Source organism: Oncorhynchus mykiss, chromosome 10, assembly GCF_013265735.2.
Source record: "Oncorhynchus mykiss isolate Arlee chromosome 10, USDA_OmykA_1.1, whole genome shotgun sequence".
Lineage (NCBI taxonomy): Eukaryota > Metazoa > Chordata > Actinopteri > Salmoniformes > Salmonidae > Oncorhynchus > Oncorhynchus mykiss.
The window spans coordinates 17,314,215-17,326,792 of record NC_048574.1 but is presented as its reverse complement, the minus strand read 5'-3'; the positions used below and the strand labels follow the sequence as shown (position 1 = coordinate 17,326,792).

The window sequence follows — 12,578 nt, the reverse complement described above, 5'->3', positions numbered from 1 at the left end:
ATTCTGGCTGCACTGTTTGACGTGACTGTAAGTTAGCCGTAGTTGGCGAGCTAGCAAGCAAGGGATGAGAATGTTGCCAGCCAGTATGGCAATGGAACATTTAGAACGAACGACTGGGTAGCGTCTACAGATACAGAACAAAAAGACTGAACGACTGGCTTGCGTCTCTGACAACCGAACCAATAGAACAAATGACCAGCCGGCTTGGGTAGAAACCCTAGATTTGTGTCGGGACTATATTTTGTGGAAGGATGAAATAGTATGAATAAATTAATCAAAATAAGTGATAATGCCCGCAAAGCCGGTGTTTGGAGGATATAGTGGCACAGTTTGCCGTCCCTCGACTTTGTCTCGAGCCTAACAACACCCATGCCAATATATCCTACAAACACCGGCTTCGCGGGCATTATCACTTAAGTAGAGTCTAAGGATCAACAATGTTACAAAAGTATCATTGTTCCAGGAGTGTCCGGTTAGGATGAAGGAGATTGAAGTAGTGGCGTGTATTCATGGATGCCAAGGGAAGCCAGGTTTGCCAATTTTTTTTTACCAATAAAATGATAAAATAATTTATCTTCTCTCTCTCTGTTTTCTTAATTTTCCTGAATCTCACCGGAGAAATCATCTGAGTGAGGGAAACAGCGCCCCTCTTCTGTCTCAGTATGTGTAGTCCAGGTATCTGATGCTGTCTGACCAAAAGAGTACAGTACATAACATGTAGCTGTCGTAGCATTTGATTGATTGATGCCAGCAAGCATTTGGCCTCCCTTGATAAAAAAAACATATAAATATTTAGCCAATAAGCATTCAGGTGAGCTCAACTTAGGGTTGTCCTGGTGCAGCAAAACACCCACCAAGGGAGGCCAGTTTGGATTTAGCTTCAAACCAATCAAATCACTTCCTAAGCAAAATGGCATTTTCAGAAAAACTTCTGTTTCTGGTCTACTTGTGTTATTGTCCTGCAGTAGCTAGCTTGCTAAATCGGCCCTTTCTACGCCATGGATGGAGGTTAGGGCTCTGCTCAATCAGTGGCCCGCCCCTGTGAAGAGACATGGGCTGTAAACTACACCCTTCTCCCTCCACTATATAAGCCCTTGACGAAAATGTAACCTCCTGTTCCGGGTACATTAGGATGACGGTCCGATGTCAGAAGGGTTCAGATAATAGCTGTTCCGAGGACGTGAGGACGACGGTCCTATGTCAGAATGGTTCAGATAATAACTACAGAACGAAGCCAACATCAGCGTGAGCTTTGGTTGCGAATGGTATGAACTTTGAACTCTTATTCACTACAGAAGTGATACCTCCTAGCAGTTGAGTTAGCAACCGCAGCTGCAAATGCATAGCAGAGTTTCCTGTCTACCACACAACGACGTTACTACAACGTATACAATTTACCAGCAGAGACATTCTTCAAAGGACTCGGTTGGGCAACACGGCCTGCCATCTACCACCAACCTACCGAAGCGCAGTTCAGAGTAAATATTTATTGCATTTTCCTATTCCAAATGGGTGGTAATTTAGAATGCATAAGATACTGTATTTACGATAGCACAGCTTCTTCCCTTTGTTCCCCAGTCTCCCGCTCTTTCACTCAAACCCAGACCCTTTTATTTTCTGTAACAAGCTGTCATATCGGTTCCGCCCGCTAGGGACATTTTCCTTTATGACGTAATTTGTAATCATGTTATGATTTAATTATGTGTATGTGTAATTCTGTGTGATTAGTTAGGTATTTAGTAAATATATAATTAAACCCAATTTTGTATTGCTGATTCAACTTGTGAGCCAGGGTTTGTGCAGATAACTAAGAATTCACAACTTTCAGATGAGACTGAATTAAGATGACGATTAATATTGACTGCTATTGATGTAAAATATTACTAGGTCTTTAACAGTTTATTCGGAAGATAACAGCTCTATAAATATTATTTTGTGGTGCCCGACTCTCTAGTTAATTACATTTACATGATTAGCTCAATCAGGTAATATTAATGACAGAGAAATTATTTTATAGAATAGCATGTCATATCACTTAATCCGGCATAGCCAAAGACACGACACTGTTTAGTAAACTGGCGAAAACATGAACTTGTTTGACCATGCTGCAGGTGATATACCTGTTTGTTACATGCAATATTTGCTATTGGACAGATGTTGCTCTCTGGTTTTGTGATGAAACAAATGTATGTGTAGTTTAATTTATTCCCCTACTGTGTGGCTGTCGTCTTTTTGTTGTCACAACCTTATTGTATATCATGATGGCTTATGCACAAATGGGTTATAGAGCAAACAATGCAATTATCACAACAGGTTGCAATTTGGCTTTTTTACTGGCTTGGCTTGGCTTCCTCAGTGATTTTACCCACACATAGCTACTGGATTGAAGTAGCAAATATCAGGAGGCAGTGGACATAGTTAGACCAAATGAAGATGAGGAAGACATGGCAATGTATGCCCCACAGTGTGCTGAGAATGTTGTTCAACAGTTGCTTTCCTGATATAGGCCTTAATGATCGTGAAGAAAGTGTATTTTGTTGCATTCATTGAGCAGGTGATAAATTGTACTGGCCAAACAAGCAGAAATTGGAAATCATTGTGAAAGGGTCTAAAAGGCTTTTGGATCTACATGACTAATCAGCTGAAATATTGCAAGGAATATTGTCCAAATAAGTCACCCTTCGTTTATTTCCTATGTTAAAGTTTCTCAGTTTTCTCCCCAACCAGTAGGTCGAGGCAATAAGCATGTAGTCAGTCTGTCGTAAAACCCCACCGAAGAAGAAGTGCCTCAGAATAAAAATGGCGGAGGCTGGTAAACGTGAGGTTGATTTTGCGGACAGAAATGAAACTGATACTGTTAAGGCCAAACGACTAAAGAATGACCCGAATAGTGACCAAGATAATCACAATGAATCAGCATCTGCAAATCCTTTGTTCGGATTTAAAACAACAACGGTTCTGCGGGACTCTGCACGGGAGAAAAATATGTTCATACACGGAAAGGTGGCTAACGTTACTGCTATCTAGGTATCTAACTAGTTAGTCAATGTTGGCTAATAGCTAGCTAAACTAAAACCAAAAAGCGTATAGATGTTTATAAGTGGTGACGTTAAATAGCTATATTTTATAGGTTGGAAATCTGTGGTTGCGGCCACTTAAACTTCAAATGTTAGTAGCTTGGTAGAAGCTCGCATCGCATAATTCGTCTTGCTTGCCTGTTGTCAAAGTGACCAGTCGTCAGTGTACGAACCAATTTAGCGATGGCTGCCCAGGGTCGCGAGGTGTCGTTTGTTGAATAAAATTGTTTATTTGTATCATGCATGTCCTGTCCAACTATATGACAATAATACATGTAGTTAAATACTTAACCTTGTTAACGTTCGATTGTCTAGGTAGCTAGTTAACAAGGTGTACAGTCCATTGAATCTCAAACAACAATGTATTATTTCCTTGATACCCTATCAGTTGAACGACCAGGATGCGGTCATCATTCTGGAGAAGACCCCTATCAGGGAAGACACCCTGTTGGAGATTTTCAATGGCTCCAGACTGAAATTGGACATGAGGAATGATATCTACAGCACGTATCAACTCCAACCCCCTGCTCATTTGAATGGTATGCCCTAGGATACATAGGCTAGATCTGTTCCAAAATGACATGAACAGTTATGATATGAAAATTCGTGATTCCCTTGAGAGGGAGCTTATTTGCATATAGGTCCTACTGTACCTATGATTGGCTATGGCTCACTGGTCTGTGTAGAATCCGGGCCTGGACATGACAAATGTATTATGTCGTATTTACTGCAGTGTCTATTAATTGTCCAAATGCACGGCCGCTTTCCCACTCTATATTGCTATAGTGTTTTCACAAATCCTTAATGTAAGTAATTCTCAAACATATGAATGTGAAAATGACCATATCTAAGTGCTCGCTTGTCAGAAAATGTAAAAAAAGTTGTCAATATTCCTGGGGATGTATATGAACATTTGATATTTTATTAAAATCTGTTAAGTTACATGCGCCGAATACAACAGGTGTAGACACAGTGAAATGATTACTTTACAAGCCCAACAATGCAGTTAAGAAAATACTTTAAAAAAAGAGAGAAATGTCAAATAATTAAAGAGTGCAGTAAAATAACTATAGCAGGGATATATACAGGGGGTACCGGTGTCAAGGTAATTGAGGTAATATGTACATGTAGGTAGAGTTCTTAAAGTGACTATGCATAAATAATAGAGTAGCAGCAGCATAGAAGATGGGTGGGTGGGGGGGGCGCAAATGCAAATAGTCTGGGTAGCCATTTGATTAGCTGTTCAGGGTGGCTTAGGGGTAGAAGCTGTTTCGAAGCCTCTTGGACCTAGACTTGGCGCTCTGGTAGCACTTTCCGTGCGGTAGCAGAGAGAACAGTTTATAACTAGGGTGGCTGGAGTCTTTGACAATTTTTAGGGACTTCCTCTGACACCGCCTGGTATAGAGGTCCTGGATGGCAGGAAGCTTGGCCCCGGTGATGTACTGGGCTGTACGCACTACCCTATGTAGTGCCTTGTTGTCGGAGGCCGAGCAGTTGCCATACCAGGCAGTGATGTAACCTGTCAGGATGCTCTCGATGGTGCAGCTGTAAAACCTTTTGAGGATCTGAGGACCCATGCAAAATATTTTCAGTCTCCTGAGGGGTTTTGTCGTGCCCTCTTCACGACTGTCTTGGTGTGCTTGGACCATGTTAGTTTGTTGGGGATGTGGACGCCAAGGAACTTAAAGCTCTCAACCTGCTCCACTACAGCCCCGTCAGTGAGAATGGGGGTGTACTCAGTCCTCCTTTTTCCTGTAGTCCACAATCATCTCCTTTGTCTTGATCACATTAAGGGAGAGGTTGTTGTCCTTGCACCACACGGTCTCTGACCCCCCCTATAGGCTGTCTCGTTGTTGTTGATCAGGCCTACCACTGTTGTGTCATCAGCAAACCTAACGCTGGTGTTGGTGTCGTGCTTACAAGAGGGAACTAAGCATGCACCCCTGAGTGGCCACCGTGTTGAGGATCAGCGTGGCAGATGTAGCTTTGCCTACCCTTAACACCTGGGTGTGGCCCGTCATGAAGTCCAGGATCCAGTTGTTGAGGGAGGTGTTTAGTCCCAGGGTCCTTAACTTAGTGATGAGCTTTGTGGGCACTATGGCTTTGAACGCTAAGCTGTAGTCAATGAACAGCATTCTCACATAGGTGTTCCTTTTGTCCAAGTGGGAAAGGGCAGTGTGATTGAGATTGCGTCATCTGTGGATCTGCTGGGGCGGTATGCAAATTGGAGTGGGTCTAGCATTTCTGGGATGATGGTGATTTGAGCCATAACTAGCCTTTCAAAGCACTTCATGGCTACTGACATGAGTGCTTCGGGGTGGCAGTCATTTAGGCAGGTTACCTTCGCGTTCTTGGGCACAGGGACTATGGTGGTCTGCTTGAAACATGTATGTATTACAGACTTGGTCACGGGGAGGTGGAAAATGTCAGTGAAGACACTTGCCAGTTGGTCCACACATGCTCTGAGTACACATCCTGGTAATCCGTCAGGCCCCGCGGCCTTGTGAATGTTAATCTGTTTAAAGGTCTTGCTCACATCGTCTACGGAGAGCGTGATCACACAGTTGCCTGGAACAGGTGGTGCTCTCATACATGCTTCAGTGTTGCTACCCTCAAAGCGAGCACAAAAGGCATTTATCTCGTCTGGGTGGCTCGAGTCACTGGGCAGCTCGTGGCTGGGTTTCCCTTTTGTGTTAGTCTTTTTTTCCGCCTATTTAACTTAACCCTTCCTGTGTACTAGATCGCAAACAGCATACAACTGACCTAAACGTTTGGAAATTATAAGTTCACTTTCGCAAGCATGGCCTGAAAACGCATCCCAAGTGCACTGTTTACCTCACTTCTGAAGTATAGAAAAGGTATAGAAAAAAAACTCCAGGCTTCCATCATAACTGTCAATTCATTGGAAAAAAATTAAGAATTACAGGACGCAGTTTGGGAAAAGTAACCTTTTATTTAACTAGGCAAGTAAACCTCTCTGGGATATGTGGGACGCGCCTGGCCAAAAGCCAGGGGAAATGCAGAGCGCCAAATTCAAATAAATTACTATAAAAATCAAAATTTCATTAAATCACACATGCAAGATAGCAAATTAAAGCTACACTTGTTGGGAATCCAGCCAACATGTCAGATTTCAAAAAGGCTTTTCGGCGAAAGCAAACGATACTATTATCTGAGAATAGCACCACCGTAAACAAAGAGAAACCATATTTCAACTCTGCAGGCGCGACACAAAACGCAGAAATAAAAATATAATGCATGCCTTACCTTTGACGAGCTTCTTTGTTGGCACACAAAAATGTCCCATAAACATCACAAATGGTCCTTTTGTTCGATTAATTCCGTCGATTATATATCCAAAATGTCCATTTATTTGGCGCGTTGGATCCAGGAAATCACCGGTTCCAACTTCCGCAACGTGACTACAAAATATCTCAAAAGTTACCTATAAACTTTGCCAAAACATTTCAAACTACTTTTGTAATACAACTTTGGGTAATTTTTAACGTAAATATTCGATAAAATTGAAGACTGGATGATCTGTGTTCAATACAGGAGGAAAACAACTGTAGCTAGCTTTCTGGTCACACGCCTCTATCTAACAGTACACTTCAAGTGACCCGCGTTCAAGATGGCCGTACTTCTTCATTACAAAGGAATAACCTCAACCAATTTCTAAAGACTGTTGACATTCAGTGGAAGCGATAGGAACTGCAAGGTCCAATAAGGTCCCTTAGAAATCTGGATTCCCAAAGAAAACCCATTGAAAAGAGTGACCTAAAAAAAAAAAAATCTGAATGGTTTGTCCTGTGTTTCGCCTGCTAAATAAGTTCTGTTATACTCACAGACATGATTCAAACAGTTTTAGAAACTTCAGAGTGTTTTCTATCCAAATCTACTAGACTCTCTAGTACACAAATGTATTTACCGTTTACACTGGTCCAACCGGTCAGAAAAAATATTGTAATCTAAAAGCAAGTGTTTGGCACACAATACTCACGCAACACTTGCTCCAAAACCCTACTTTTTCTAGATCTCCAGTAGTTTCCACAACTAAGTCAAATGTCTTCCACAGATCTGACTTCCTCTTTCCCTCCTGAACAACCTGTAAACATTTGCCCATTTCAAGTTTATTTTTCACATCCTCCCCATCCATTTTGCTGTCAACATTACTGTGTTCGGAGTTGGTTATAACCAGTTCATTGATGTGACTGATTGGCTATAGGTCATGCCCTATTGGTCGCATGCAATGCTCACGTTTCGAGTAAAGACAGCAAGGGTTGAGGGAATAGGGAATGTTTTTTCCTAAATAAATGAGGGATTTCTATAAAATTTCTAATTCAAAAACAAGTAAACTAAATGGCTGAAATTGTTGCAGCTTCAACACAGACAGCGCAATAAAGACTTGTTGTGCATTTTTTGCTGCAGTTAGGAGGAGAGCGAGAAAACGTGCACCAGTCACACAGGCAATCGCTGTCATTTTTTAAAACTGCGTGTGACCATCAGGCTCTTTCTTGAGTCGTGTGTATGTGTCCTAATTATTTAATCAAACAGTGTGCTTAAAGCATCAGACAAGCTCAGTTCATATGTCGTTGGTTTTATTCAAACACAAGGTGTGTCTGTCGATAAATGGAAAAACAAGTTTAAACATCTTGACCAATCGATTGGAACAGAACGACTCTTGGTCGACCAAGATTTGCTTCAGTCGGGGACAGCTGTAGATTCAATACATTGGACCAAATCAAATAATTCTGCAATGCGAAGTGGCACCATTATCATTTCCTAATGGAATTCAAATCTCTGACTGAAATTTGATGTGATATTGATCCTTGTCTTGTTTCTTGGTTCCAAAGAGATGAAGACCACAGTGGTGTGTCCGGCCACAGAGAAGCATGTGAAGAAATACCTGCGCCAGGAGACCTACTTGGTGCAGGAGACTGGGGAGGACTACCGCTCTATCACCCTACCTTACATTCAGAGTCAGAGCTTCAGTGTACAGGTAGCATTTCATTGCTATCAAGGTGAAAATATTAGTCCCACAGTATCCCACTACACAGTCTCCCACTCCACATCCGAAGGCCTTGATTGTCGACTCAGTAAATGCACGGTTCTTACAGGTGATCATCCTCAATCTGGGATTACAATACCATCCATATAAAAGAGCCAGATTGGGCAATGCGTCACGGATGCTTGAGAGGTCATTAGTAAGGGCTTTCCTCCGATCTTAAAGGGTTAACCTGATGCCGCTGTCAGGGGCAGACTAGTTATTTGGAGGCCTCTGTCAGAGGCCAGTCTGAGGCCCCACCCATGTTTATTTAACACAATCATGGCTACTGAACAAAGAGGTGTTTGGAGCCGGCTCTTTTAGGTGAACAAAGAGGAATGAAAAGGCTAACTGAAAAGACTTGAAATGCCTTTCACTAATAAAGGTCTTTGCATCACCACATAGAACACGAGTGGGCAATTTTCAACAAATGGCAGGTATTTGAAACAGTGTACATTAACAGTACATCGGCAAATATGCCCTTCTGCTGCTTGACAGGCAGAGCCCACAAAGGATGGGGAAATTAACCTAAACTTCTCATACTTGTCAGGTATAGTTTACTTTTATATCACTCAAATATCCAATTAATGGTTGCCAATATTGAAAGATTGTGATTTGTAAACCTGCACTTCTATGATTTATGTGGTAATGATTTTCTTGTTGCTGTGTTTTTCCCCTCCAGTGGGTGTACAACATCTTGGAGAAGAAAGCGGAGGCAGAGCGCATCGTTTATGAGGACCCAGACCAGGACGTCGGCTTTGTCCTGCTCCCAGACTTCAAGTGGGATCAAAAGCAGGTGAGATACCTTGTATGATCCTGTCCAAGTAATCTTATTCATTGTGATCTAAAAGTCTAAACCTATCCTAAATCAGAACTTCAACTTTGAGACACTTTATACATAGGGCCAAAGTGGACAATGGAGATGCCATTCAAGCCTATTCTTGAACACATGGTTACTTTCACCCCCCCCCTCCTAGTTGGATGACTTGCATTTGATTGCCATCGTTCATCGAAGGGACATCAAAAGTTTGCGAGACCTGACAGCGCTGCATCTGCCATTGCTGACTAACATCCACAAGAAGGGAGAGGTGAGAAAGATCCTATAATACATACATATTTTCATATTTAAATTTTATTGTTGAGCGTATTGCGATTGTTTGAGGGATGGGATTTGCCTAGGAATACTGACTGTTTATTTAGCAACCTTCTTGTCATTAAACCATTTCCTTTTCCTGTCAAATACATTCCGTGGTGAAGTTTCCCATAGGTACAGATTAATGATCAGCCTCACTACTTAACTCTTACACTACACGGTCTGTAGCCTGCTAGTTTTCTGTTCTACCTGATAATTCATTGCAGACACCAGGTGTCCCAGGTCTAAATCAGTCCTTGATTAGAGGGGAACAATGGAAAAACTGCAGTTGAACTGTCTTTGAGGTCCAGAGTTGAGTTTGATGGGTCTTGGGGCAACTACTCCTTACTCTGTCATATAGTTGTGCTTGTTTTTCATGGTGCTTTCCCCTATCACAGGAGAGCATTCTGAAGCGGTACGGTGTGGCAGCCAGTAAGCTGAAGGTGTACCTCCACTACCAACCGTCCTACTACCACCTCCACATCCACTTCAACGCCCTGAGCTACGATGCCCCGGGCTGTGGGGTGGAGCATGCCCACCTGCTTTCGGACGTCATCCAGAACCTCCAGGCAGACTCCCAGTACTATCACAGTCGCTCCCTCTCCTTCCCCCTGCGGGCTGACCAAGGCCTGCTCAGCAAGTTCAAGGATGCTGGCAAGCTGTAGTGTCTAGATGCCCAAACACGACAACACTACTATGGAAGGACCTCAGAGGGATGAACACGTTGGGAATGGTGGTGGTTTGGAACTCTGGCCTTTTCGCAATTGAATTTGCTAAAATCCTGTATCTTCTCTTCTCCGTCCTCTCTCGCCTCCTTTTTAAAAAGGAAAATATGCTTGTATGAAATTACTCCTCCACTCGCGTGTTGCATGAATGACGTTTACAGGGGTAAATCCAAAAATACATGTGTTAAGTGATAAAGACAAATAAAGTTAGTTGTGCCAGACATTTTATAGATAAAACGATAAGTAGCATATTGATTTTCAACGTGTGCATGCTTTTCTCCTCAGAAAAAACTAACGCTGATTCAAAGCGGGTTTGGCAGATTTCAGAACTCTTCCACGAAGGACTTGCAAGTTTATCCTCACCTATTAACGAATTGACATCTCCTCAACCACTTATCGGGTTCCTGGTCATGGAGGAGAGAGGGTGGAGGACAGACTTTCCCCAAATGAGAAAAGGCCACAAATGTCCGTCACTTTGACATTCACTTACAAACCAAAAATCAGTATTAGAAAATATTCATGCAGATTTTGTTTTCTAATAATTTAGCCAGATACTGTACATACAGTGCCTTCAGAAAGTATTCATACCCCTTGATTTATTCTACATTTTGTTACAGCCTGAATTCAAAATGGAGAAAAAAAAGTCTCACCCATCTACACACAATAGCCCATAATGACAAAGTGAAAACATATATATATTTTTTTTAACAACATTTTTGCAAATGTGTTTCAAATGAAATGCATCTCATTTATATACGCATTCACACATGTTAGAATCACCTTTGGCAGCGATTACAGCTGTGAGTCTTTCTGAGTACGTTTCTAAGAACTTTGCACACTTGGATCGTACAATATTTGCCCATTATTCTTTTCAGAATTATTCAACCTCAAGTTGGTTGTTGATCATTGCTTGACAACCATTTTCAAGTCTTGCCATAGATTTTCAAGCAGATTTAAGTGAAAACTAACTCAGCCACTCAAACATTGTGTCTTGGTAAGAAACTGCAGTGTAGACTTGGCCCTGTGTTTTAGGTTATTGTCCTGCTGAAAGGGGAATTCACCTCCCAGTCTGGTGGAAAGCAAACAACCAGGTATTCCTCTAGGATTTTGCCTGTGCTTAGCTCCATGATGTTTTTATTTTTTATCCTGAAAAACACCCCACTCCTTAACGATTACAAGAATACCCATAACATGATGAATCCACCAATATGCTTGAAAATATTGAGAGTGGTACTCAGTAATATGTTTGGGGCAAATCCAATACAACACTTTATATTCTGGACAAAAAATGAATTGCTTTTCCACATTTTTTGGCACTTACTTTAGTGTCTTGTTGCAAACAGGATGTATGTTTTTGGAATATTTTTCATTCTGTACAGGCTTCCTTTTCACACTCAATTAGGTTAGTATTGTGGAGTAAATACAATGTTGTTGATCCATCCTCCCTTTTCTCTTATCACAGCCATTAAACTCTAACTGTTTTAAAGTCACTATTGGCCTCATGGTGAAATCCCTGAGCGGTTTCCTTCCTCTCCGGCAACTGAGTTAGGAAGGACACCTGTAACTTTAGTGACTGTGTGTGTTGATACACCATCCAAAGTGTAATTATTAACTTCACTATGCTCAAAGTGATATTTGATGTCTTTTTTTTACCCATCTACCAATAGGTTCCCTTCTTTGTGAGGCATTGGAAAACCTCCCAGGTCTTTGTGGTTGAATCTGTGTTTGAAATTCACTGCTCGACTCAGGGACCTTACAATTATCTGTATGTGTGAGGTACAGAGATGTAGCCATTCAAACATCATGTTAAACATTTATTGCACGGAGTGAGTCCATGAAATTTCTGTGACTTAAGCAAAAAAAAATACTCCTGAACTTTAGGCTTCCCATAACAAAGGAGTTGAATACTTATTGACTCGACATTCAAGCTTTTAATTTGTCATTTTTACCCAAAAATCTATTTAATCTGTTTTAAATTCAGGCTGTAACACAATGTTGAAAAAGTCAAGGGGTGTGAATACTTTCTGAAAGCACTGTATTTGTTTCTCTGTAGCCTATAGATTATTTTGTTTTTAATACGTCCTGAGGCTTGAGGTTCAACTGTAGTTGTACTGTATTGCCTTGGTGGATTCAGAATTTGCAGTTGCTCATTTTTTGTTAAACTTTTTAAAAATATATTTGTTGAACAGAAATAAAGAATTGTACAACCATTTTTGTTTGTCAGTTGTGACTTATCTGAATATGCTTGATGTATTTGGACAAGTGCAGTGGTAGAAAAATAACTGAATTGCCATACTTCAGTAAAGGTACCATAATAGAAAATGACTCAAGGGAGTCACCCAGTAAAATACTATATGAGTAAAAGTCCCAAAATATCTGGTTTTAAATGTACTTAAGTCTAGTGGTGCAAAAAGTACTAAATTGTCATAAATATAAATGGTAAAGTACAGTCGTGGCCAAAAGTTTTGAGAATGACACAAATATTAAGTCTGCTGCCTCAGTTTGTATGATGGCAATTTGCATATATTCCAGAATGTTATGAAGCGTGATCAGATGAATTGCAATTAATTGTAAAGTCCCTCTTTGCCATGCAAATTAAC

The 12,578-nt window shown here is 41.2% G+C and overlaps 1 protein-coding gene across 1 annotated transcript; it reads left to right on the top strand.

Annotated features, from left to right (window-relative positions):
• Positions 1 to 2,770: 2,770 nt before the first annotated feature.
• Positions 2,771 to 12,191, top strand: dcps (decapping enzyme, scavenger). Its single transcript, XM_021617623.2, has 6 exons — positions 2,771 to 3,003; positions 3,466 to 3,616; positions 7,931 to 8,076; positions 8,804 to 8,917; positions 9,099 to 9,209; positions 9,652 to 12,191. Exons 1-6 carry the CDS (start codon positions 2,800 to 2,802, stop codon positions 9,916 to 9,918), a joined length of 993 nt encoding a protein of 330 aa, XP_021473298.1. The 5' UTR covers positions 2,771 to 2,799; the 3' UTR covers positions 9,919 to 12,191.
• Positions 12,192 to 12,578: the final 387 nt, after the last annotated feature.

Bases quoted from the DNA above. Each gene is read 5' to 3' on its own strand.
- dcps (XM_021617623.2), top strand. From the start codon at position 2,800: ATGGCGGAGGCTGGTAAACGTGAGGTTGATTTTGCGGACAGAAATGAA. The intron at 3,617-7,930 runs GTATGCCCTAGG...TTGGTTCCAAAG, and splicing joins ACCCCCTGCTCATTTGAATG to AGATGAAGACCACAGTGGTG. The intron at 8,077-8,803 runs GTAGCATTTCAT...TTTCCCCTCCAG, and splicing joins GTCAGAGCTTCAGTGTACAG to TGGGTGTACAACATCTTGGA.